This window comes from Panthera leo, chromosome E3, assembly GCF_018350215.1.
Source record: "Panthera leo isolate Ple1 chromosome E3, P.leo_Ple1_pat1.1, whole genome shotgun sequence".
Lineage (NCBI taxonomy): Eukaryota > Metazoa > Chordata > Mammalia > Carnivora > Felidae > Panthera > Panthera leo.
This window is the reverse complement of record NC_056694.1, coordinates 3323579-3347243: the sequence shown is the minus strand read 5'-3', so window position 1 is coordinate 3347243 and position 23665 is coordinate 3323579. Positions and strand designations below refer to the sequence as shown.

The 23665-nt window shown below is 61.9% G+C and overlaps 1 protein-coding gene across 2 annotated transcripts in view; it reads right to left on the bottom strand.

Annotated features, from left to right (window-relative positions):
- SDK1 (sidekick cell adhesion molecule 1) overlaps positions 1-23665 on the bottom strand; it is a 531480-nt gene that overhangs the window by 59626 nt on the left and 448189 nt on the right. For both annotated transcript variants that reach the window (XM_042922245.1, XM_042922246.1), the window contains 6 exons: positions 22580-22774; positions 19582-19783; positions 12937-13040; positions 10704-10774; positions 3074-3209; positions 1522-1581 (listed from right to left, as the gene is read on the bottom strand). In XM_042922245.1, coding sequence (XP_042778179.1) covers positions 1522-1581; positions 3074-3209; positions 10704-10774; positions 12937-13040; positions 19582-19783; positions 22580-22774 — 768 coding nt within the window. The remainder of the gene's footprint in view (positions 1-1521; positions 1582-3073; positions 3210-10703; positions 10775-12936; positions 13041-19581; positions 19784-22579; positions 22775-23665) is intronic.

Here is a 23665-nt window from a genome sequence, read left to right as displayed (position 1 = left end):
AGGGCACGCGGCCAAAGCAGCCGACCTTTGAGGCAGAACATTCTGGAAGGTTCTCCCGCTGGTGGATCTTGTTTCGTCACAGCCTGGCTTTCCTGAAGCCCAACGTGCGGGTCTGACCCCCTGAGTGAGTGGTGACTCGCGCCAGGCTTCGCATCGTGCCTCCTAGCGAGCCGCCGGTCAGCAGAGGTTCCGAGCCTCAGGGCGCCGAGTTCCTTCCACCCCGGCCTCACAGAGGTGCCCACCCGGCCCAGCAGGGGCCTCTCCCCCACCCTCAGCCTTGCCGAAGCCCTGATGCCTCGGAACCCACCGCCGTAGCTTGTTAGTCTCCACCCCAGGACCGTGGGGCTCTTCAGTGTTACCTGAGACAAGCCAGGGCGTATATGGACGGGGTGTAGTGGGGCCCCTCTCTTGCTTCAGAACCCAGACTGAAAAGGCCGGAGCGAGGTCCGGCCGGGAAGCCTCATCTCTGGAACCCGGGCCCCATCTAACCCTCTGAGCTGATCCTCAGCCTGGGACGTATTACATGCACACGGGGAGCCAGGCAGTAGATGGGGACGCGGGGCAGATGACAGACGATGGGGCGTGTTTGGGGTGCAGTGTGGAGGAGGAGAAAATGGCTCGCCCGAGGCCTGCCCGGGCACTACTGGGATGCAACGGGATGGCACTGGTAAGCCCTGGGAGAGCGCCCCCCTTGTACCCACATTCCAGTCCAGGGAGGCCCTCTGCACGGAAGGGGGTCCCATCGGGGGCCCCCTCAGCCCCACATTTGGACCGTGAGACCCTCTGAGGACCAGGAACACAAGGACAAGTGACGTGGTGCCACCAAAGGGAAGGGGCGATGGACGGACGGATGGCCGACATGGGCTGAGTGCACGCGGTGGGGCGCCGCTCAGCCTTGGGGAAGGAACAGTGTCTCGAGCAGGCTCCGGCAGGGACCGAGCTCCAAGGGGAAGAGGACAAGGGCTGTGTGGTTTCGCTCGTATGTGTCCCCGAGGGCTCAGATGCAGGGACAGAAAGTGGAAGGTGGGCGCCAGGGGCCGGGTGGGGGGACGGATGTCCAGTGGGGACAGGGTCTCACTGTGGGAGAGAAAGGAGCTCTGGAGGCTGGCGGTGACGGGCGCACGGTGCTGGGAGCAAGCTTACGGCTCCTGAGCCTCACATTTCCCAACCGCTAAGACGGTACATTTTATGGATATTTTACCACAGTCAAAAAAAGGGGAACAAGAAAAGGCCACAGGGAGCCAGACGGGAGATCTCGCTCAACCCGACTTTCCTTTCTGTCCCAAAGTCAAAGACCCGCTGTCAGGAAAACCCCTTCCCAGCCTCGGTTTCTAGAAGTTTCTTTTCCTGTCTCCCTGATGGTTTTGGTGTGTTGAGAACAGCGTTTGAGAGGGGAAATTCCAGAAATTAGAGCCGTTAATCCAAGCTGCTTTTCACTGGGTCCACCGAGAGGCCAACTGGTGCTGGCCCCGGCCTGCCCCGCGGTCACAGCCCCTCCTGCTGAAGGCGGCGCGCACTTACGTGTTAATTCATACGTCGTTAACGTGGAGCTGCTGTTCACGGTCTTGAAGCTGCTTTGGGCTATTAGGGGCGAGCAAGGCAGAAAGGCAGTTAGCACGCGGGGAGCGGTTATTGCAAACGATGGGCCGCGGAGACGGAGGGGACGGCACCTCGCTCGGCAGCCGCTGTGCCTCCCACGCTGCCCGTCCAAGGGCCACAGAGACCACTCTGCCGTCTGAGCACTTCCTCGGGGCTCACCAGGGCAGGGGGCGGGGGGGGGCGTGGCCTGCACTTCTTTCTTCCTGCGACAGCCAGGCGCCCGGCCCGTGACAGGTGGGGCCTGCGCTTACCCTCTGATTAAATGCATGGGATTAGAATCTGCCACAACAGCACAAACAACACTAGAGGAGACGGGAGACGGGCTTCTCCCAGGGTGCCGACTCTTCCAGACGCCCCGCGGCAGGTACGGCTGTCGGCCTGCCTGCGCTCAGGTAAGAGCCCCGCTCTGTCTGATGCGGGCCGGCAAGCCACAAACCAAGAGCACAAACCAAGGACCCAACCACATCCTGGCTCCTTTTATTTGGTTGTTTCGAATCTGCTACAAAGCCTGGGGGGGGACGCTGTCTGGCCATCAGCAGGGAACACCTGTGGGGTGGGGGCGGGGTGGCCAAGAGCCTGGGCAACAAATGCCACTGCTTCCTGTCAGCACCACGCCTGGGGCAGGCAGCCTCGAGCCGCTGTGGGTCCGAGGCCCTGCGACCCCTTGGTGGTCGGTGGCAGACAGCGGGCATGGGGTCCCCGAGCGCATGCTCTGCAGCCACAAGGAGGTTGAGGGGCCAGAAGTACCTTCTGGGACACCATCTGGGGGACACCTTCTGACCCCCTTCTGAGAGAGGAGGATGGAAGAGAGCAGCGGCCTTTCCAGAAGTTCCAGAAGCTGCCTCTGCCGCTGTTGTATCCAAGTCCTAGCCCGAGCCAGGGGTACCGGGAGCAGAGGTGAGCAGGCGGATGGGCCCCGGGAGAGAGGAGGCGCCACTCCACGCGAGGGCTATGTGTGCACCGAGGCCGGGGAGCCCCCCGACCGGACCCCATCGGGCAGCGGCCAGCGGCGCGATACCCCCAGAGGGCCCGGCCGGTCTCCTCCCTCCCGGCCACACCCCACCAGCCTGACGCACCAGGGGCTTGGGTGAGGCCGTCCAGGAGCCCCTCAGCTCTTCCTGCCTCCTGACCATTTAGCTTTGCAGGGGCCCTTGTGAGTCACGCCTTCCCTGGCATGAAATCCGTCTCCGGGGCAACCTATCTCCCGGGACTCCTGCTCCTCGAAGCCTCCCCGGTTACCCTCCCCGTGGAGTTTTCCACCGGCCAACACCTCTCTGCATGCTGGGGCTGCTGCAGGGACCCGTCCGCCCCAGTGGCTTCGTTCACCGGAGGCAAGCGGCATCTCCCCTGGCCCTTCAGGGCATTTCCCACCATGCCTTGCATGCAGAAACATGCACACTGGTCACCCGGGGCCCTCACTGCCCGCCTGGGAGCGCGCGGCGGTGCCTCCTCCGGGAAGGGGAAAGCGTCTCACCTGTGAGCTCGGCCCGTAGAGCCGAGGGCGTTTTGAGCGTCTTGGAGGCCGTGGCTGAGGAGGCCTCGGACTCCAGCTCCCGGTAGTAGATGCGGTATCCCTGGAGAAGGCCGTTCAGGCTCTCGTCTCTCGGAGGCTGCGAATACATCACGGTCAGCCCACCGCAGGGGTCTGGCGACCTCTGCTTCAAGTTGAGTCAGCCAACAGCACTGGGCGGGGGGGCATCACTGATTCAAACAGGCGGCTCTTGGTTATTTACGAACAAAAGGGCCAGTGCCACATTCACGCAGAGGAGCACAGGGCACCCTGAGGCAGAGGGCCAGGCTGTGGAGCCTTCTCTGAGGGCCCAGGTTTTCTGGTGCTGGTGTGTGGGCACCGGGCCTCGTGACCCACGTGCAGCCTGTAGGAGCCCCCGTGGGCAGGGGACCACGCCCAGGTCGCAGAGGGGCGAGGGAGCTGCCCGTTGCCTGGTGAACCCGGGACTCACGAGAACTATGCATGCAGCCCGGCTCTGCCTCATCCCCGGGCTGACCCCACCCTGTCCCTGACGGCCACCCGGGCTTGTGGCAGCCTCACTGCCCCCCACCACAGGCTGCTCTGCATGCCAGGTCAGCCCCACTCTGCCCTGACTCAGACCTAAGCTGGAGCCCCTGGGCGTCCCCCCCCCAGCGTCTGCTGGCATGTGACGGGCCCAGGGTAGGCTGGGTGCCCATCGCCCTTCAGACACCCCGTGGAATAGGAATGGTGGTAAGACAGGCCCTGGGCTCAGAATTTCACCCGCACTGGGATCCGCTTCTCAGCCAAGGCCCAGCCCACATTCTCCCTCCCGTCAATTTCTGTCGACTAACGAGTATGGGGACGGCTGTAGCAGCCATCGTGCCAGCCAGGGGGCCAGGGGCTCTGGTTCTGGTGTTTCCTCTGGGATAGTCAGCAGATAAGGACAAGAACCACCCAGGCTGTGGCCAGACAGATGGACAAAGGGCACCCCAGGACCCCTGGCTGCAGGGTCACGAAGTCTGTCTGGGGACAGGGACGCAGGGCGATTCCCCGTGACCCCTACACAGGCACTGTCTATAAGATGTCACCAGCGCCTCAGGAAACACTGTCCTGGTCCCAGAGTAGAGGCCACAGCTTTGTTGTAAGAAAACCCCATTGTTGTGGTGGGTTGAACTGTATCCCTCAGAAAGACACATTGGTATCCTGACCTCCATTACCTGTGGATGCTTTCTTTGGAAATAGGGTCTCTGAAGATGGTGAAGGTAAGAGGAGGTCATATTGCAGTAGGGAGGGCCCCAATCCAATGACTGGTTTCTTTTTTGGAGGGCAGTTTGGCTTTATTTATCAAAGTTTTCAATGCACGTGCTTTTTAATCCAGTGATTACGCTCTTAGAAATCTACCCTACATAAATGTTTGCAGATGTGTAGTCCTGAGTCCTACAGATACAAGCTAAGGGTACCAGTCCCCCCAAACCCCAAAACAAAGTATCTCTGGGTCTTTTCAGTGACACCCAAAGACAACAAGACGGCCTTCAAGCCTGAAGGTCACTGGCAGCAAAACTGCTTGCAGATGTAATCGTGCACTTTGGACTGATGAACAGGTATTACGATGGTTAATGCACACAGGGAGCCTGAGCGTTCAACATTATCTACTCAGTGAAGTTGAAGACAAAGCATATTTTAGGAAGCAATTTAGAACCCAGCAATCATTTGACAAATACTGAGACGACACAAAGGTCCTTATAAGAGGAGAGAAATTTGGACACACAGGGAGAGCCTCGTGTGTGCAAGGAAGCAGAGACTGGAGTAGTGTGCTGTGATATCGTGACCCTCAAGAAAAATATTTGTTCCTTCAGAAGGACAAAATCTGCTTCTCATATACATGTCTTTGTCCAGAGCGACAGAGGTGTCTTTTGTCATGTGAATGAGGCGACACTTGGACCTCACCCAGGGAAGTGTGATCAGAGGGTGGGAACTTTCCGGGGGGAGCAGGGGGGACCTTTCCCCCCGACTTCTGGGGAAGGGAGAGGGACCGGAGGTTCAATCAGTCGCCAATGGCGACTATGTAACGAAGCCTCCATAAAACCCTAGAAGATGGGGTTCGGAGGGCTCCTGAGTCAGTAAACATGCTAAGATTTGGGGAGAGGGGAGCACGTGGAGAGAGCCTGGGAGCTCCGTGCCCTCCCCCACACCTGGCCCTTGGCACCTCTCCCACCTGGCTGTTCCTGAGCTCTACCCTTTCACAATAAACTGGCAGCTCGTAAGGAAAATGCTTCTCTGAGTTCTGGGAGCTGCTCTAGTCAAACCCGAGGAGAGGGCTGTGGGAACCTGACTGAAAGCCGACCGGTCAGAAGCACAGACGATCACCTGGCACTCGTGACTGGCCTCGGAAGTGGGGGACAGCCTTGTGCGACCGAGCCCTTATCTCGTGGGACCTGATGCTCTCTCCAGGTAGAATCAAGTTCAATTCCAGACACCCTGCCGGTGTTGGAGAATTGCTTGATGACGTGGGGAAGCCTCCACACACACGCTTCGGAACTGGATCCAGGAACGCGTTGGCGCGTCTACAAGCTAAGGACCGCCAGAGGTGTCGGCAGCAACCGGAAGCCAGGAAGGAAGCTGACGCCTTGGCTTTGGCCCTCTGGCCTTCAGAACCGTGTGAGAATTCGTTTCTGTCATTCGAAGCACGCGGGGTGAAGTAACATGTTGCGGCAGCCACAGGACATTAGCACATCCTTGCCCCCGAACTCTCTCAATGCAATTCTTACTGTCTGAACCCAGGGACCAGAGGGATCCGGATGCTCTGATAATCCATTTCAACCCTTGCTACCCACAACCCAAAGAAACCAGGCAGATTTGGAAGATGCAGTATCCTGTTGTCCAGACTCTCCAACGGCATAGCTCACAAGCTCACGTAACTCATAATGATGTAGCTGGCCACGGCATACACGCAGGCCTGTACCGGAGGGACACGGCGTGCCCGGTATATTCAGGATGTTTTTGAACACGAGAGAAGCTCGCGTTAATTCACATGCAGGCTGCCTCCCTCACAGCCCCAGTGTGACAGTGACAGCTGACAGCTGCAGGGGTAATCTGACCTCTGACCTCCGCAGGAAGGCTGCAAAGGCCCCAGGACCTGACTGTGCAGGTGCACAGGCCAGAGGCACAATTGCTTGAGGGTAATTCGCTTTTCATGGAGAGAGAAGCCGGGGTTTAGGGAGACTGGCTTTCACTTGCCACAATTATCAACGAGCAGGAAGTTGGGAGTTCGGGAAAATAAGTGTCCTCCCTGGGGACCAAATGGGGTTCTCCAACAGGCAGCAAATACCCCGCCCACCGCATCTGTGTCCACACACATCCTGGGCTGGAGGGAGGAGGGGAAGGGCCGAGGCCACCCATCCTGGGCGCACGAGCATTTCTAGCCGAGGAGGAGAGGGTGGTCTCCAGGTGCGAGGAGAGGGACCCAAGCCCACGTCCCACGGGCACAGCCGCTACCCGCGACCGGGCAGGACCCACGTGTGGCAACAGACTCACTGGCGGCTGCTCCCGAAATGCCCTGGCGCGGCCCTCCCTGCAGGGGCCATCTGGGCTTGGGGAGGGGACAGGTGACCATGTAGCCCGGAGGGTGGCCTCCTTAAGGCTGCAACAGGTCCTGGCCCCACAAAGGGCAGGCTCCATGGAGACTCCGGGGTCTGCCGCACGGGATGCTGAAATGGGTTTAGCCACATTTTCTATTCCTGGAGTCTGGAGTAAACCCATCTGTCATTTGTGAAAGAGGCCTCTACGACTCTGGATGTCCTGGGAGGCATCCGTAGGGCAGCTCCATGGGACACACAGAAAGTTCCAGAAGCCATGGGCTGAGTTCAGGCTCTGGAATGGAATCTTGGCTCCTACCGGTGTGGGCCTGGGCCGGTTGCTCAACCTCCCAGGCTCAGTCCCGTATCCCAAGCAGGTGGAAGCCTGGCTAGACGGTGTGCGGAGCCTCCTGTGACTCTGACCAGAAGGTTCCCTTTCAGCCACAGACCTGCTTTTCCAGCCCTCGGCCCTGACCACACCGCGCCCGTAGTTTGCGATTCCACGCGGACTGGAGGCAAGGCCACGTCTGCGTCTTTTCCTTTCTATTTCCCCGCTGCACCTGTGGCAGGCTATGGTCACAGCAGGTGCTCGCTCCGTGCCTGTGGGAGCGAGCGGGGTTTGCTGACGTCCCAGATGACCCCATCGATGGTTAGTTTCATCCTGGACTGGCCGCCTGTCTGGGAGACGCTGAGGCCCAGGAGGCCCTAGGAAACCTGGTTCCGACACGCCTCCCTTTGAAGCCTGGCGCCGAGTGCCGGTGGCTGTCACACCTCTGAGCCTTTGCTCTGTCTGTGCGTGATGCCCGGATGCCCATCCCTCTGCCTTCTACCTGGGGTGGGGGCAGGGAGCGTTCATCCTGCAAGACACAGCCAGAAGCCCCCTCCCGGCCCCCCTGACGAGGGCCGACTGCCCCCCTCCACGTCTTCCCATGAAGGCGTCATAGGGCTCAGCCCGGTAAACAGAAGGTCCTCGAGGTCTTGACTCGGTCTTGTCTTGTCCACCCCTGAGTGCTCGGCACCCTATGCAGGAACCGGTCCTCTGCAGGCGATGGAGAAAAGGAACAGAGCCAAGATACGTCCTGAGGAGGCCCCACTGCCCGCTGTCCAGGCGGGCTCACCGTCCTCTTAGGAAGGCACCTGTTCCAGCACGGAGTCCACCCTGTGCTGAGTCCAACGTGCACGATACGGTCTATCGCCTAAGAGGGTGTTTTTCTGCTCAAAAACGGCCTCAACCTCCACTCGGAGAAGTCTGCGGCCACACGAAGCCAACCGCATTTGAGTGACAGACTGCAGGAGCCCCCGGAAGTTTCAGAACAGCCAGCCTAAGTGCTGCGACCGATTCAGAAGCGTGTCTATTATGAGCTGCACTCGGTGTGGACACAATACCATCGCTGTCTAGAATAGACGCTCAGATCCTTAGATTTCAAACAGCACTGGACCCCATGAAAGGCAGAGATCGATTATCCTACCAGGAAAAATCAAGCCTGACAGATTCGACACAGGGGCCACTCAAGTGGGTCAGCAGCCTTGAAATTACAGGCGGCGTTCGCATTTTTAAACAAATTACTGGGGGAAAAAAAGGGTTTACAGGTGAAACGTTTCATTTGGAATGCAAATCTATATTTAAACGGAGTCTCTTTGTTCTGTTCGCTCTAATTTAGTAAATTACTCATAATTTTAATTATACTTCAATTGCCTGGCAGTTGACAGGCATTTATTTCTACAATACATCGTATTGACCACCTCCTGCTCTGGGCTTCTGGCAATTAGTTTGTTCCACTGGGCTCTGAACAGGGACAGCCGATGGCCACACATGCCAAGTTCCTTTGGTGCAGCTACCCACCATCCACGGAGCCGTCCAACCGCAACCGAGGGGCGCGGAGCCCCGCGCGCTCGGGGGTGGTGTGGGGGGCAGGACGGGGGTCAACAGCCGCTGTGTAGAGGTGAGGGTGCACCCCAAGCCTCAGCGCAGCCTCGATCGTAAAGGAGCCCACCTAGCGCCTGGCAAGCCAAATGGCGCGTCTACGAAGAACAAGCTCATTTTCTGGTAGAATTTAGCACAGTACACAAGACCGATCTTTTGGCTGACTGAGTTAGTGGAGAGTGGGAAACAGAAGCTCCCGGGACCTTGCGTTGCCATTCTGAACGTCTCCCCCCCACCCACCAAAGGCCCTGCTGCAGCCAGATGTGTGGACACCTAACGGGGCTCGCATCAGAGACCTCGGAGGTCACCTTTGACCTCCCGGTGTTACAGAGGAGGGGCCTGGAGCCAGAGACGCCTGTCGGGGTCACGGCGGTCCCCCCCGCGAACTGGGGTCTGCAGACCAGAGTCCTTTGTCACTTAGCCGGGGCTCCGTGATGCGGTCCACGGAAGCAGCTTCCCAGAGGCAGGCCCTCCGGTGAGGCCGGAAACTACAGAATGCCACAGCGGCCAATTTCCACTTTCACCGGATGACGTCTGGAACTATCTCCTGATCACCTTTAAGGGTTCCCTCACCCCTGGGAGGTGTCACTTAGCAGCAGAGAGTGAAGAAGGGCCCACAGCCGCTCTGTCAATCCCTGGAGACGACCGCGTGCTTACTGGAACCCAGGCTACGGAAGTCCGGCTCTCGTCCGGGGAGAGAGGCTTGCCAAGTTCCGCCTGCATGGGTCTCCCGGCTGTACTCCTCAGTCGTGGCCAACGTGCACGTGGGTGGTGCCGAGTGGCCGCATGTGGGGAGGCAGCGGGAACCTTCGGCGGTCAGGAGCCACCACCCGAGAGTTCGGGAAGTCCCTCGCGGCTGGCGCCCACCCCCGACCCTGGTGTTCCGGGGCCTCCCGACTCGGTGCCTCTCTCCCTCTTGCTCCTTGCTGGGCTCCAGCGTGCCCTGTCCCGGCTGCTGGAGGCCGTCCACTTAGGACAGGTTCCCCGAAGGTCACCTCTGCATTTCCCCTCTCCCTCCCCACCCCTGCCCTTCATCTCCACCCTTTCCAAAGGAATCCCTTCCAGCCCTCCCTTCGTGCCAGCCTCTGCCCCCAGCAAGGCGCGACCTCTCTCTCTCTCTCCAGGGCCACACCCAGGCCATGGCCTCCTCTCGGTTCTGGCGTCACCTGGGTGCCTTCACCTCCAGACCCTCACACCGACCCCTCTCCTCCTGCCGGCACTCTCCCGGACAGTCCCCTCAAGGAAGGAGCCCACGCCGCACAGACCCCCTCTGCGGACCACCGGTCAGAGGCGGACCTCACCTCACTGCGCCCACGAACACAGACCAGGGCACCGGGCCCCACCTCCCTACCCCACGACCCTCGGCTCCAGGCACTGCCCTCCCCCTCCTCAGGACGGCCGCCCCATTCTGGCCTCAGGAACCTCCTCATTGGCCAGAGCTCCCACGATGTGCTCACCTCTGCCCTGGGCCCCTGCCCGGCCCGGCTCCAGCCTGGCTCGTGAACCCGACCCCCTGCCTGGCTGAGCCTCTCCCTCAGACCTGGTCGGTTCCTCGGCACTTTCCCCTCTGTTATTTTTGTTCTCGATGCACGGTGTTGTTAGCAAAAGCACCGAAATTTTCCAATTTGGCAAAGAGAGGGCACAGTGTCCTTTCTATGTCCTAATACAGCGCTGTTTAGCGGCCCAAGATTATTTGAGTATGTAGGATAGCGTGCCTTCATTTGACTCACTGTTCTCTGAAGATTCAGACCTGGGAGTAGGGAGGACTCCCCGCGGGTATCTTGTCTGGTTGCAAATGATTCTTGTAGAAAAGACACCTCTACAGGCTATGGTTTCACTGCCCTGTAGGACGCCACCCAGTTCTGTACGTGCCATGGAGGCCTCGCTGGGCCACCCTTCTCCAGATGCCTGGAACATTCCGCCCTGACGCTGGGCACCAGCCCTGCAGTCCTGCTGGCCCTCCCCGGTGAGCTGCGTTCAAGCTCATTCCCACACACGTGGCCATCAGGGAGCCCCGTGCACTGCGGCCCCGTCTGCACGCCAACCAGGCTGTTTCCTCTGACCGGCGACCCTGACGAGGGGCCCGGCCTCCGACAGTGGCGTAGGAAACACCCTGTGATTCCCTGGCCCTTACCCGCCACTGGATCAGGACGGAGGAGGTCGTGTGCGGCGTCACCGAGACCGAACTGGGAGGCTCTCCTGGAACTGGAATCCAAGAAAGAAGAAAGCCAGGGTTAGCTGGTCCGGGCTGTACTTGGCCGCCGTCCTGGAGCCAGCCCTCTCCTGGTACTGGCGAGGACGCAGGGCCGGGGCCTGGCCGGGGCTTGGGAAGCGGGCCAGCCAGCAGCCCCACCTCCCTCCCTTCTCTGTGGATGCCCTTCCCCGCCCAACTGCAAACGGGAAAGAAGGGACCGGAGAGTGCCCTGCCCTTACCCCCCAGGCAGACCCACACAGAGACGCAGGGCGCGTGAGGCTCTCTTCCCTGGGAACCCTGCCCGGGGAGCCTTCCTGCTGGTTCCACATCTTCTCAGGGGCCTGCACCACCTCCCTCGGGGAGAGCCATCAATTTTTTGAGGTGCGTAGGTCAGAGTGGCTCTGAACAGGACAAAAGATCGGGCCAGGCCAGAGTGCTCCCGCGCTCACGCACGGATGTGACTATCATCGAGGGGTGTGACTGCTAGTGGCTGAGGGTCGTCTGCCCGTGGACGTGGCCCTACACGCTGGGAACTAAAACCCTGCAGCTGTCCGCCAGGTCCACCGCTGTGAGATCCTGAGGCCGTGCGTTAAGTGTTCACGAATGGTCACTGACTGGAATGATTTAGGCTGTTCTCCCCACCCCGTCCCACGTGACTAGCCAAATCTGGGTCCCCGGGTCACCTGCTCTGTGAGCCTGCTCTGCACCTGCCGGGGCACCCAGCCCCTGGGACATCAGCCACACCTCCAGCCCCCCATCCTGCCTTCTGGGGAGCTCTCTCCACCCTGCTCTCTGGCCTCTTGCTGGTCTGTCTTAAGTCGGTGGTGACCCTCATCCAGCTTTCTGGATCACACCCGATTACAATTTCAGCCCAACCACCATAGTAAGAAAACGTTTCTCAGCAAACCATCCACACGTTGAAAACCCCCGCCCCTGGCCCAGGGCTCCCAAGCCCTGGAGTCTGCGAGTCTCAGCAGATCTGTGGTTCTGGAGACAATACAGTGCAAACACAATGCGAACCAACTGCAAAGAGAAAACTGCGGATCTCAGAAGAGGAAGACAACAGGACAGGTGCCTCCAAAGAAAAGATTTAAATATCAAAGGATTAAGACAGGCCTTCGGGAGCCTGGAAGAGGCCCCTGAATGTTTTTTTCTTTTCAAAACAGGCCAGTTCTGACTGAGCCCCGTAAGGGAGGCCGCGGGGTCCTGCTCACTGGCTTGCAATTTCCTGAGACTCCCTACAAAATCAGCTTGCTCTATTTGCTTCTTTTTGCCAAGAATTAATGCTTCGTCTCAAATAGCACCTGAGTTGTGTAAAACGTAAGATTAAAATAGGAGCCAGAGAGATGACCAGCTTTTTGAGGGGCCTGTTCAGGCCGTGGGCCCCCTGGGCGTGCTTCCGGAAGGGTCCCGGAACCTCTCTGCCGGTCCTCCAGGGCACCGAGGCCGCACGCCGGTGAAGCTAAGCTCCCAGGCTATAAAAGAGGAAGACAGAAACTCTGGGAAGGAACCCAGTGCTGCTGCTGGGCGAGCGGAGGGCTCGGGCTTGCGGCCTGGGACGAGGGCTGCAGTACTGAAACCGGGCCTGACTGCGGGGGCGGCGCCCCCGGCGGGACCTACACCGATGTCGCGGCTCTGGCCCGGGCCCGGCGGGATCCGCACATAAAATCACACCAGCTCTTCAGCCCCGCTCCTCCGAGGTGGGAGGGAGCGGGTCAAGACCGCCTGGAGCTTTTAGGGGACCTCGCCTCCATCGCTTACCGGTGTGCTTTTGCCAAATGGCAAGACTGGGGAGTGCTTTGTGGATGAGAAAAACACGGGGACACCTCCGAAAACCCAGCCGCCCTTCGACATTTATTTTTAATGACTCCATAAATTATTCAATTTCTGGGTTGCTGATGGGTCGAAGAGGTTTGGAAGCCAATCAAAGAAACCCCCGTTCCATCTGGAAGCCCTTGAAGTCGGCTTCACGGCCACAGGCTGTACGGAGAGCTGGGAGCCGCGTGTTGCTGACTGAATTCTGCTCGCGCCACCGCCCTCCCTCCCGCGGGTGACCCCTTCCTGGCTCCAGATGAAAGCGGGGCCGCTCTCTGCAAGCCCGTGTCTTGGTGCCCACAGGTGGCAGCCGGGAAGGCGCCAGCGTCCGCACCCGCCGGGGGCCCAGCCGGCTCACCGTCTTGCAGCGTGGTGACGGCGTCCGTCTCCGCACTGAAGTCACTGTCCCCGATGTCGTTGGTGGCTTTCAGGCGCAGCTTGTAGGAGGTGAAGGGCCTCAGCCTGAAACACGGAAGAAGGCTGAGTCCTGAGCCCTTCCCCTCTGCCCCCTGCCCCGGGGCTCCGGCCGGAGCGAGGGAGTGAGTCCTGCCTGGGGAGGGGCCCTCAGACTGCCAGCTCTGCCTGTCTGGGAGGGATTTCCAGACAGGAGGGGAGCCCGGAACTCCCTGGCCGGGAAGGCGGTTTTGCTTTGGGCTCCTCCGGCGGGGGCGGGGGGGAACCACCTCCTCCTATAATTAGACCCTCTCCTGCAGAGGAAACCAGTGCTCTCTGAGGGACTCGGAATTCTTCAGGAGGAGCTAATTACCACATCCCTCACACCATTCAGAGCGTGAAACCGGTCCTCCTAACCACATCCTTGCTCACCCGTACGTGTTCCTTTGCGCAGGTCGGCGCTGGCCGGGCCCCCCCTCCCCGCCCCTCATCCCTGTTTATGCAGCCGGACGCGGCACCAGCTTCGCCCCGGTTAACTCCACGGCAGCCCTGTGGGGCGTATTCGTGGTGATTCCCGTTTCAAGGATGGGTAAATAGAGGCCCAGTCCCGTTAAGTCCCTTGCCCGCTGCCAGAGGGCTGTAAATGGCCCGGCCAGGGCTGGAGGAAGACCTTGTCATGAGGCCACCCCGTCCACTGTACCTAAGACCGAGATAATGCCAACTGTCCAAGGCGGGGAAACGTCCCCTCCCAGCCCCCGGCAAGGATTTACGGCACACTGCTGGCTGCCACCTTTGGACCACCACCGTCCTTTCTTTCCTCCTTTCCTTCCCCCACATCGAACAGTTCCGTGCTGACGGGGCTGGTGTGCTGAGCTCCGTACGTCGCCCAAGACTAGGACTCAGGACAAACTTCTGTGCAGAGGACACTGTCTTCGTCTGGTCCTCGGCTGGACTGCTCCTGTGGACGCCCTGGTGTCCGTCTCCCAGACCAGGAGAGTAGCGTGACCCTGGGCTCTGCCCCTCCCGTCCCTCAGGAGGGGAGGTGTGGCCCACTTCCTCCGCTACTGGCAGGCAAAGCCCTCACCGCCTCTGAGCCGGTCCACTGTCCTCCCTCCCAGGCCAGCCTAGAAACCTGTGGGCTTCAAACCAAGCCCCGTGGAGCCTGGGAGGCTCCGAGGGGCCCTCTCGGAGGCCGGGGTCCCCACACCCCCTGCGTCAGCCAACAGCGGCCCCACTTCCGTCCGGCTCGCGAGTGGGGTCTGGGTAATGATGCCTAGAGGAAGGATTCTGCTTTTTCTGCGAGGTGACTACTGTTGGACCCACGGTCAGAAGAGTCTTCCTCTAGCCCTGTTTTCACGTTGCTCTCCCGCTGAAGACGGTGGGACGGGATGACACTGCTTCTGTCGGCCGGCACAGGACACTCTTCCTTCAAGCCCTGCCGAGACGGGGCCTCGCCCTGCTGTGGCTGGTCCGCGACTGCAGGCCTGTCTCCTGGCCTCTCTGCACCCTGGTTCCACAGCTGGAAAAGTGGTGGGCGACCCTGCTGTGGCCCCGGCTGTCCTGGGGGTGCTCCTTTAATTTTAAGGTTTTGTTTTATTTCTTTGAGAGACAGAGGTAGAGACTGGGCAGGGGAGGGGCAGAGAGAGAGGGAGGCAGAGAGGGAGAAGCAGGCTCCAGGCTCTGGGCTGTCGGCACAGAGCCCGACGCGGGGACTGAACCCATGAACCCGAGATCATGACCGGAGCCAGAATGGGATGCTTAACCGACTGAGGCACCCTGGCGCCCCAATCCCGGGGGTGCTTCTAAAGTGCCACCCTTAAGAATGATCTTTGTTCCTGGATTCTGGGGGAGAGATCTCCTCTATTAAGTTAAAATAAACAAGTAACTTCCCATCTGTTCTTAGCTTCCTAGGAGCTATTTCATTGAATTCTGGTGCCAACCGTGAGCTTTTCTCCTGTTTCCTGCCTCACTCACCGGAGGCCCCCGTGTTTGGATTAGCTTCTCCTTCTTGGACTAGAGGGCGGTGGAGGGCCAGCTGCCAGGAGCGTGCACTCTGGAGCCAAACTGCGTGCTCTCTAACCCGTTGTAACCTTGGGCAGGGTGACGTGCCGCAGGGGCGCCCAGGTCGTGAGGTGGGCGTGTAGATCACACTCAGAAGAAGCACGTGCAAGAGACTCTGGCACCCGGTGCGTGCTCACCAAATACAGGCTGTTCTCCTTATCATCACCGCCCTCTGGTACCAGGATACGTGGCCCCAGGAAGAGCCCATCCCACTGTGCTCGGTGCCTTTCTGTCTCCTCATCTCCCCCGCCGTGATCTGTCATTAGCCGTTTCTTCCTTGACCACCGTCTGCCTCCTCCACCTTCAGGACTCCGTGGGGACAAGGACCGAGTTGGCCTCGTTTACTGCTGTGCCCCCAGCACCAAGAACAAGGCCTGGCACCTAGGAGGCGCTCGGTGAACGTCTATGAGTGGATGAATGAATGGATGGGGATGAACTAGTTATCTCCAAAGCGCCCTGGGAGGGTTGAACGCGTGTAACCATCAGCATGGCGTCCGGCACGCGGGAGATGCCCCGGAAATGCCCCTTGTCACCGTATGCAGAGCTTACGTTTACTCGGCGTGTTATATTTAAGCGCTTGGGTGGGGGCGGGGGGACGCGGCTTACAGTCCGGGTTCCTCCCACCGACCTAGAGGCAGCGTCTCACACACAGAAGGAGCTCCCGAGATTCATTCATCCATTTCGGTTGTAATAATGAAGCACGAGTCGTGAGGAGTTTAGACGTCACCTACCACTGCCTCTCTGTACTTAATACTACCTGTAAGGTACTGAAAACACCTATTAAGAACTCAGGATTTGCATCACAGAGAGCAAGGAATATCGAACCCCTGGATAATATCCTTGGCCAAATTTACCTGACTTCTCACATGGCTTTATTTTTAAAGATCACACAGAAGTAGGAGGAGGAGGAAGAGGAGGGCAAAGAGGAGGAGGAGGAGGAGGACGAGGACGAGCAGACCAAGAACGCAGTGGACATGAGGCCAGCACACTGACTTTAGCGGAATCCCTGGTGTTTCACACCCTAATCCCCTCTGGTCGCGGTAGTTTGGGCTGGGTCCACGGTGTCCCCGTGGGGATGTGCGGAGGGATGGCAGGACGCATTATCACTGGATACGCAGCCATCGCCTGAGCTCACGTTGCCACCGTCCCACCCTAGTGACGTCCAGAATGTCCGTGTGGCTCTGGGCTCGCGGACCTTCTCCTCCTGGACGGAACTGCATTTCTGCGGGCGGCAGTCACCCACCAGGGACCGACGCTGCTTCGGTATGTCCCTCAGCCCAGCACCACCCCTCCTGCTCCAGAGCCACGTCCTCTACATGTGGGGACGGCCCCTTGATGCAGACGGTCAAACTTTTTCCTTAGAACTTTTGTTGAGACTTTCACGTCTTCTGGTCATTAGCGGATTTCATGTGATCGGCACAAGTAAAATGTCAAAAGAATGTAAAAAAAGGAAGGAAAACGTAGCTACGAGAACACGTGCCACGGGGCGGTGCAGAGCGCTGCTCTCTCAGGAAGGGGGTCGGTGGCTTGTTTCTGCTGATGGGCGGAGGGGGCCCTTTTGGGGGCTGATGACCGCTTCTCCCACGGCAAGTCCAACTGTCCGGAAACACGGGCCCCTCCTCTCCAACACGAAGTCCCGTGCACACCATTGGTCTGTTTGATTTCAGGAGATTCCCTGACAGGAAAGGCCGGTGGATTTTACCTTCCCCCTTTCTCCAGGATGGTCACACATGGAGGTGGGGTCATTTTTATCCGCAAGCACATTCCAATTAAGCCGAGCACCAGCGCAGCAGAGTGGAGTTTACGAAGCAAGCTGGGCTGGCTCGGCCGCGCCCTCCCGACCCTCGGGGGGACTCAGGGCCCTGGGAGGGGGGCAGCTAGGATGCTGTCCTCCGAGGGGCTGAGAGCTGTGCTTCTCAGGTTCTGGGGCTGTCGCTCCAAGGGTAAGTGGGGTGCTGGCAGAAGTGGGGGATGGAGTGGGACTGCTAGGGACTAATGGAGGCAAATCTTGGGGTCGCAGAGCTGAAAGCAACAGCGAGGTCATCCCTCTGTCTCTGGCTTTCACACATGAGGCAACGAGGCCCAGCGAGCCTGTGCGGCGGACCTTCCCGAGGCCCCGGCGCTGCTGGGCTCGGCGGACTTCGCGGGCTCGGCGTCTGGGCGATAAGACACCAACCGCAGACCCTCGTGCATTAGCGGGACAGTCTGCGGCCATGAGCTTGGAGCTACAGACCCAGCTGGCACCAGAGCTGAAGGGCCCCGAGGGCCTCCCTCTCTCGTGCGGATGTCTCCGCCTCTGCTTCCTCATCTGCCAAGTCTGGTCTGGACGCCTGCGGGCCTGCGACGGACACCGTGCGGAGCCCCGAGAAGGACAGAACGCCGTCTGGCGTGGGGACGACAGTGGCAACGACAGCGGCTTTGATAGTGACCGCGACGAGGAAGACCCCGCGGGAGCCCTGACGGTCTGAAGCCTCCAGACGAGGTCCCAGAGGTGAGCACCACACGGATGCCACTCCCGCCTGCTCTTCCCACGATGAAAAGTGTAATTACAGCTGTAACCGTATCTAGTTTTCTAGACACCAGCTCGCCAACGTGCACGTCTGAGCCACCGCTGACCCTTCTGTGGGGGGCCAGACCATGCCTCGGGCCCTGCTGGACACACCCCTGGTGCTGGCGGCTGTTCATCCTCCCTTCCGGACCGATCTGGTGCTGCCTGCATCATGTGACGGGGGGGGGGGGGGGTGTCATTGGGCCACAAATATCATTTGGGTCCCCGGCAGCTGGAGCTGTAAGCTGACGAGCTGCCCTCCTTCTCAGACTGCAACCCGCCCTGAAGGCCGTCTGCAAAGGGGACATTGCATCTGGGGGCCACGACAGAGATGCTGGGAGACCCGTGCCACCTGCTCGGGGCAGCTCATGGATGTGCGGGGAGGACACACGCTCCCCACCATAGTCCGGGCCCGGTGCTGCCGGGACCCGCGTGCCGCTCGCAGCCACACAACAGTGCGAAAGGGGAGCACTGAGGAGCTGCCCAAGACCGCCCGCATGGCACCTGCACCTGGACAGCTGAGGCCTCACAGTCTCTGCTTTCCTGCGACGCCCCAGTGCTGACCACGCCCACGTGCGCATCACACGCCACCTCGGTCATGTGCTCGCTCCCCGAACCCTTCTCTCTAGGCTTTGCTGTTGCCACCCGCTGGAGGCGGCGACGGAGCCACGCTCCAGCCCCCACGGCACCCCGCAGCCTGCACTGCCCTCCGGGGGAGCGGGGTGAGGGTCGAGACTGCCGCAGGAGCCCCCACCCTGGCTGCTTTCCCTCCGCTCGGGTTCGGCCAAGGGCGGGAGCTGAGCCCCGCGGCCTGGCAGAGGGGGCGGGTCAGGACGCCGTGGCAGATGCTGGGGCCGCAGGCAAGAACGACTCTTCAGACCCCGGCTCTCACGCATAGAATGGGGACGGCGGTCTCCCCCCAGCGGCCCACCGTGCGGGTCTGATGAGAAACGTGCGAATCTCCCAGGACGGTGCCCAGAACCAGGGTGCGGGGGCGCCGAGGACACGGTGTTGGGTCTGAACGACGGCCAGCCTGGGAAATACCATCTGGCCCTCCTCTGCCCTCCTCTGCCCTCCCGAGAGGGGCTGGCCGGGCTCCTGGAACCCTGGGAGCCTGTGGGACGTGTTCCTCAGCGGCCCCTTCGTGGCCAGATGTGAGCTTCATGGAAAGTGACCGTGGCCAGCGCCACAGAAGGAGCACAAGGAAGATGTCGGGCCAGCTCCCTGGACGGGCCTGCCCCCCGATATCCCGGGGCTTCTGCAGGGCGGTGTGAGCAGTGCAGCCCGGGCCCACCGGGGGGACGTGGGGCCTGAGGTCACTTTTGAGAACCCTCACCTAGACAGTTACGGAGCCTACGTCCCCCGCCATAGAGGGAGAGCCCTCGTCCCTCACCATAGAGACGGGTGTCCTTGACCCCACCGTAGAGGGGGGAGCCCTCGTCCCTCACACTGTAGAGGGGGGTGGGAATGGGAGCAGGGTCCTAAACGAGGCCATGGGAGCCAAGAGCTGAGCTGTGGTGGTCGGTGCTGCTCCCTTCCCCCCCTTGCCTGGTGGCTCACTGATAACTGGATACATGCGGGGTTCTCATCGTGCAGCGGGGACGCTCCTCCCACGCCCCCGATCAGCCGTCACGAACGGATGACGGGGGTGGGAGCCGCCTGCCTTGCTGACTACGAGAGGGAGCGCAAAGAGAAGGTGCGACTCTTTCGGCCCGCAACACCCCTTCCCCGCGCCTCCCCTCCTCCACACCTGCGTCTCAGGGGGTAAGGCGCGGGGCCCACGCTTCCGGGCTCACGTCCCCGTCATCTGTGCCTCTTCCGTCCCCGGGGCCTGGGCTTGCAAACCACCTGCGCAGGGCGTGCGTAGAAGGCCAGACCCGGGGAGGCCCGAGTGGGCTCCAGGACGCGGAAGCCTGGTCCCTGGCGGAGGGAGCGTGAGCTAGGAGGAGAGACGAGAGCAGGCGCCCGTTCCCCGGGGAGGGCCCTCCCGGCTCCGGGTACCTTTCGACAGCACAGGCCGTGGCCTCGTGGCTGATGGACGAGGAGTACGTGTGCCACTCTCCCCCCGGCAGCTCTCGCACCTGCACGGTGAAATAGCGGATGGGGGAGGCCCCGTCGCTGCCCGGGACCCACTGGAGCCGGAGGCTGCGAGCCGTCACTTCTGCCTGGGGCACCAGGAGCTCCCTGGGGGGCGCCGGCCGCTCTGCAACCCAAAGAGAACAGAGCAGGGGCGCGTGAGAGGGCGCTTCTCCGCGAAGGCTCCGCGGGAGCACAAGCCCGGGGACTCGGCTCCCCACGGGATCAGACAACGTGGAGATGACTCCCGCACGTGGCTGGGGACCCCGGCTTGCTCCCGGAACGCGGCACTGTCAGCGCAGAGACAGAGAGAGGGGAGCCCACACGTGCCCCCCACACGACCACCGCCGAATGACACCTGGGCTCTTGCGAGCACCTCCAGGCCCCTCTGACCTCGGGCTCAGTGCGTCTGTCGCGCGGAGGCCGACCCGAGCCCGACACACGGCGGCGTCCAGCTCAGCGTCCCCGGGGCCGGTCACTGCCGCCCTGCGCAGCGGCGGCAGGGAACGCAGGGTGCACGGGGCCAGGACCCCGCTTCGGAGTGTGGATCGTTACCGTCCCGCGCCTCCTCGCCCATCGAGTCCAACAGGGCGACTCCACACAGGGAGGGATAATTGTTTAATGGTTCCTCACGAAGATTATTGATTCGGAGGAGCGTGTGTGGTGGGTAATAAAGCAGCGACTGACTGCGGGCCCTGCGGCGACGGTCTGGAGGAGCGCTTCCGTCTTACGCGGTCAGCAGTCCTCTCTCGGGGCTGGAGCTGGGGCTGCCCGCTTCCTCCCACCCCCTTCCCCCCTGAGCACAGCTCCCCTGGGCAAAGCTTTGCTGGGCCCCCTGGCTCTGAGCCCGGAGCACGGAGGGCCTGCGGGCCCTGGAGGAAATCCGCTGAGCTCCGTGGACCCCAGGCACGTGGTGCGGGGGGTCGGGGGCGGGCTGGGGTGCGGGTGAGGCAGGTGGTGCGGGGGGTCGGGGTGCAAGCTGGGGTGCGGGTGAGGCAGGTGGTGCGGGGGGTCGGGGTGCAAGCTGGGGTGCGGGTGAGGCAGGTGGTGAGGGGGGGTCGGGGTGCGGGCTGGAGTGCGGGTGAGGCAGGTGGTGAGGGGGGGTCGGGGTGCGGGCTGGGGTGCGGGTGAGGCAGGTGGTGCGGGGGGACGGGGCACAGGCTGGGGTGCGGGTGAGGCAGGTGGTGCGGGGGGACGGGGCACAGGCTGGGGTGCGGGTGAGGCAGGTGGTGAGGGGGGGTCAGGGTGCGGGCTGGGGTGCGGGTGAGGCAGGTGGTGCAGGGGGACGGGGCACAGGCTGGGGTGCGGGTGAGGCAGGTGGTGCGGGGGGACGGGGCACAGGCTGGGGTGCGGGTGAGGCAGGTGGTGAGGGGGGGTCGGGGTGCGGGCTGGGGTGCGGGTGAGGCAGGTGGTGCGGGGGGACGGGGCACAGGCTGGGGTGCGGGTGAGGCAGGTGGTGTGGGGGGTCGGGGTGCAAGCTGGGGTGTGGGCCCCAGGCAGGTGGAGCAGGGGGCAGGGAACAGGCTGGGGTGTGGGTGAGGCAGCTGGTGGGGGGGGGTCGGGGTGCGAGCTGGGGTGTGAGCCCTCGGCACGTGGTGCGGGGGTTGGGGCGCAGCTGTGGTGTGGGCACACGTCTCCCAGCCCCAGCAGCTCCGCTGTGAACCAGACCAGGGTGCCTCGTGAAGGGCACCCGCGTTAATGCCTCCACTTGGATTTAAGTCACATCAGACTTTTAGCAAACCTGTGTCTTTCCCCGTGCCTTAGAAAGTGCTAGATTTCCCTACAGGGCTGCACGGATTCTGAGGAAGGCGAGAGGCTTTGGGAGTGGCCCTCAGGGCCCGGGCTGCTTCCCTGGCACTGAGAGCGCTGGCCGGACCGCGTCCCGGACGGGACGAGCCTGCGGACCTTGGCCGCAGCTGTAGGAGGGGTTCTCCCGGGGCCCGTCCTCTGTCCCAGGGCCCCGTGCTGGGGGCCATCGGATGGACCGCGTTTTGGGCTGACGGCGGGGCCCGCGTGTGCGTGGCCGTCTCCTCCACCTGCTTCACGCTCTGGAGGGCGCTCTGTGACCCTGGGATTTCTGTCCTCCAGTTAATAGCAGAGATGCTCGTGGGAGGAGGGGGTGAGCATCTCGGGGAGGCTGCAGCTGCTCTGGGGTGGGCGTCGTCATCTTTGGGGAACTGAGGCTCAGGGTTTGGGGTCACGGGACTCACAGACGGGGGGAGGGTCCAGCCTTCGAACCTGCAGCCAGAGCTGCCAGGGTCAGAGGCCCGGAGCGGTGGCCCCTGGGGAGGAGGCTGCTGAGGCAGATTCCAGAGCGAGGCTCGAGGGCAGGGGCTCGGTGAGATGGGAGCCCGCAGTGGATTTCTGTGGCAAGAGCCGTGTCCACGCAAACCACTGGATCCGTCTGGGCCCCACTTCCTCTTCCACAGAATCGGGGCTTGCAGCGCTCTTGCCCCCAGGCTTGGTGAGGACAAACCAAGACGGTGCTTGGAACGGAGGAGGCGCCCGTCCACACAGACCTCCCTAGGAGTGCTGGGCAGGAAACGTGCTTACCGAGCACCTGCTCGACTGGGCACGTGGTTTTGAACATCAGACACCAAGCGCCTGCCTTCAGGGAGCTGCCCTTAAACAGGGGGGACTCAGTGCAGCCCTGGGCCAGTGACACAACCTCTCTGAGCCGCGTCTCTCTCGTTAAAGCTGGGACATTCATGCCTCTCTGGTAAATGTCAGGCCGTGTAGGCACCCTACGGTAATGTGTCCGGCTACAGGTGCGGCTCAGCGGGTGCTTGATAAATGCATGGGTCCTGGAGCCACCCGGGGCCCGACCCAGGAAGCCGTGGACCCAGCAAGTCCCCGGCTCCCACGCGGGGCCGTCTCTCCCCGCTGTGGCACCAGGACAGCAGATTCGGGTCTCAGGCCTTACCTCTCTTCTCAGTGGTGATGACGGTGGCCTCCAGCGGCTCCCCCCAGCCCTGCCTCGTCTTGGCCGACAGCCGAAAGATGTAGGCCGACTCTGGGGCCAGCTCCGTGGCCGTGAACTGCCTCACCGTGGCGCCCACCTCCACCGTGGTGAACGTGTTGGGGCTGCTGCTGGCCAGGCGGTAGGCGATCTGGTAGCCTGCGGGTGGGGCAGGAGGGCCACCCGTCAGTCACGCAGGCTCGCGGGGACCCCGCTTTCCCGCCACCCCACCACCCCGCCACCACCCTGCTTTGTCTCTCCTGCTTCCTTCCTCCTCGGCCAGCATCTGACTGGTAGATGTGGTGACACGTGGAGCCCCTGAGCGCGGGGCCCTATGACTCTCTCCCCCCCCCTTCTGCCCTCCGCCACCCGCCCCTCCCCTCGCAGGCCAAGGGCCGTGCCTCCTAGAAAGTTCTTTCAAAGGCGCCCTTCTCACATCGGTGACTCGTCACCCTCCCTGCCGCCCGCCCCTCCTCTGTGCCTCCCGCCCCAGGAAGTGCCAGCACCCCACCCCTGGGCTAGGGGCTCCACCGCACAGAACCCTCCTGGCCGGGGGGGGGGGGGGGCAGCGGGCTTTAGCGGCTCTGAACGTCTCCTAAAGTTCCCGGTTATCAAGGGATTGTGGTCGATCTGATGTTATTAATGATCACACCTCCCAACCAGGCTGCGCCGGGACTGCCTCCACACGTCCGAAGAGGCCACCTGTCGGACCCGGCCGGGGACCCCGCGCGCCCTGCCTTCTCTCGGGCACCGACGACTGCGCGTCCGTCTGCACTGGCGAAAACCAGAACCGGCGGGCGGGGCGCAGGGCAAAGCCCTCCTGGCAGTCGGGGGCGGGGGGCGGGCGGCCAGCAGAGCCCAACCCTGTGCCCGCCAGCCCTGCCTTCCCTGGCCTCCCGAGGGTGGCGCGGCCGCCAGCGACAAGGCCGCGGTACTTGCACAAGACTGCCCGCCTCTCCGCGAGAGACACCCTTCCACCTTTGTCTTCCTTCTGGCACCTTCTTTGGCTCCACTGGAGACCGAGCTTACCGGCATCTTCCCGGTTCCCGC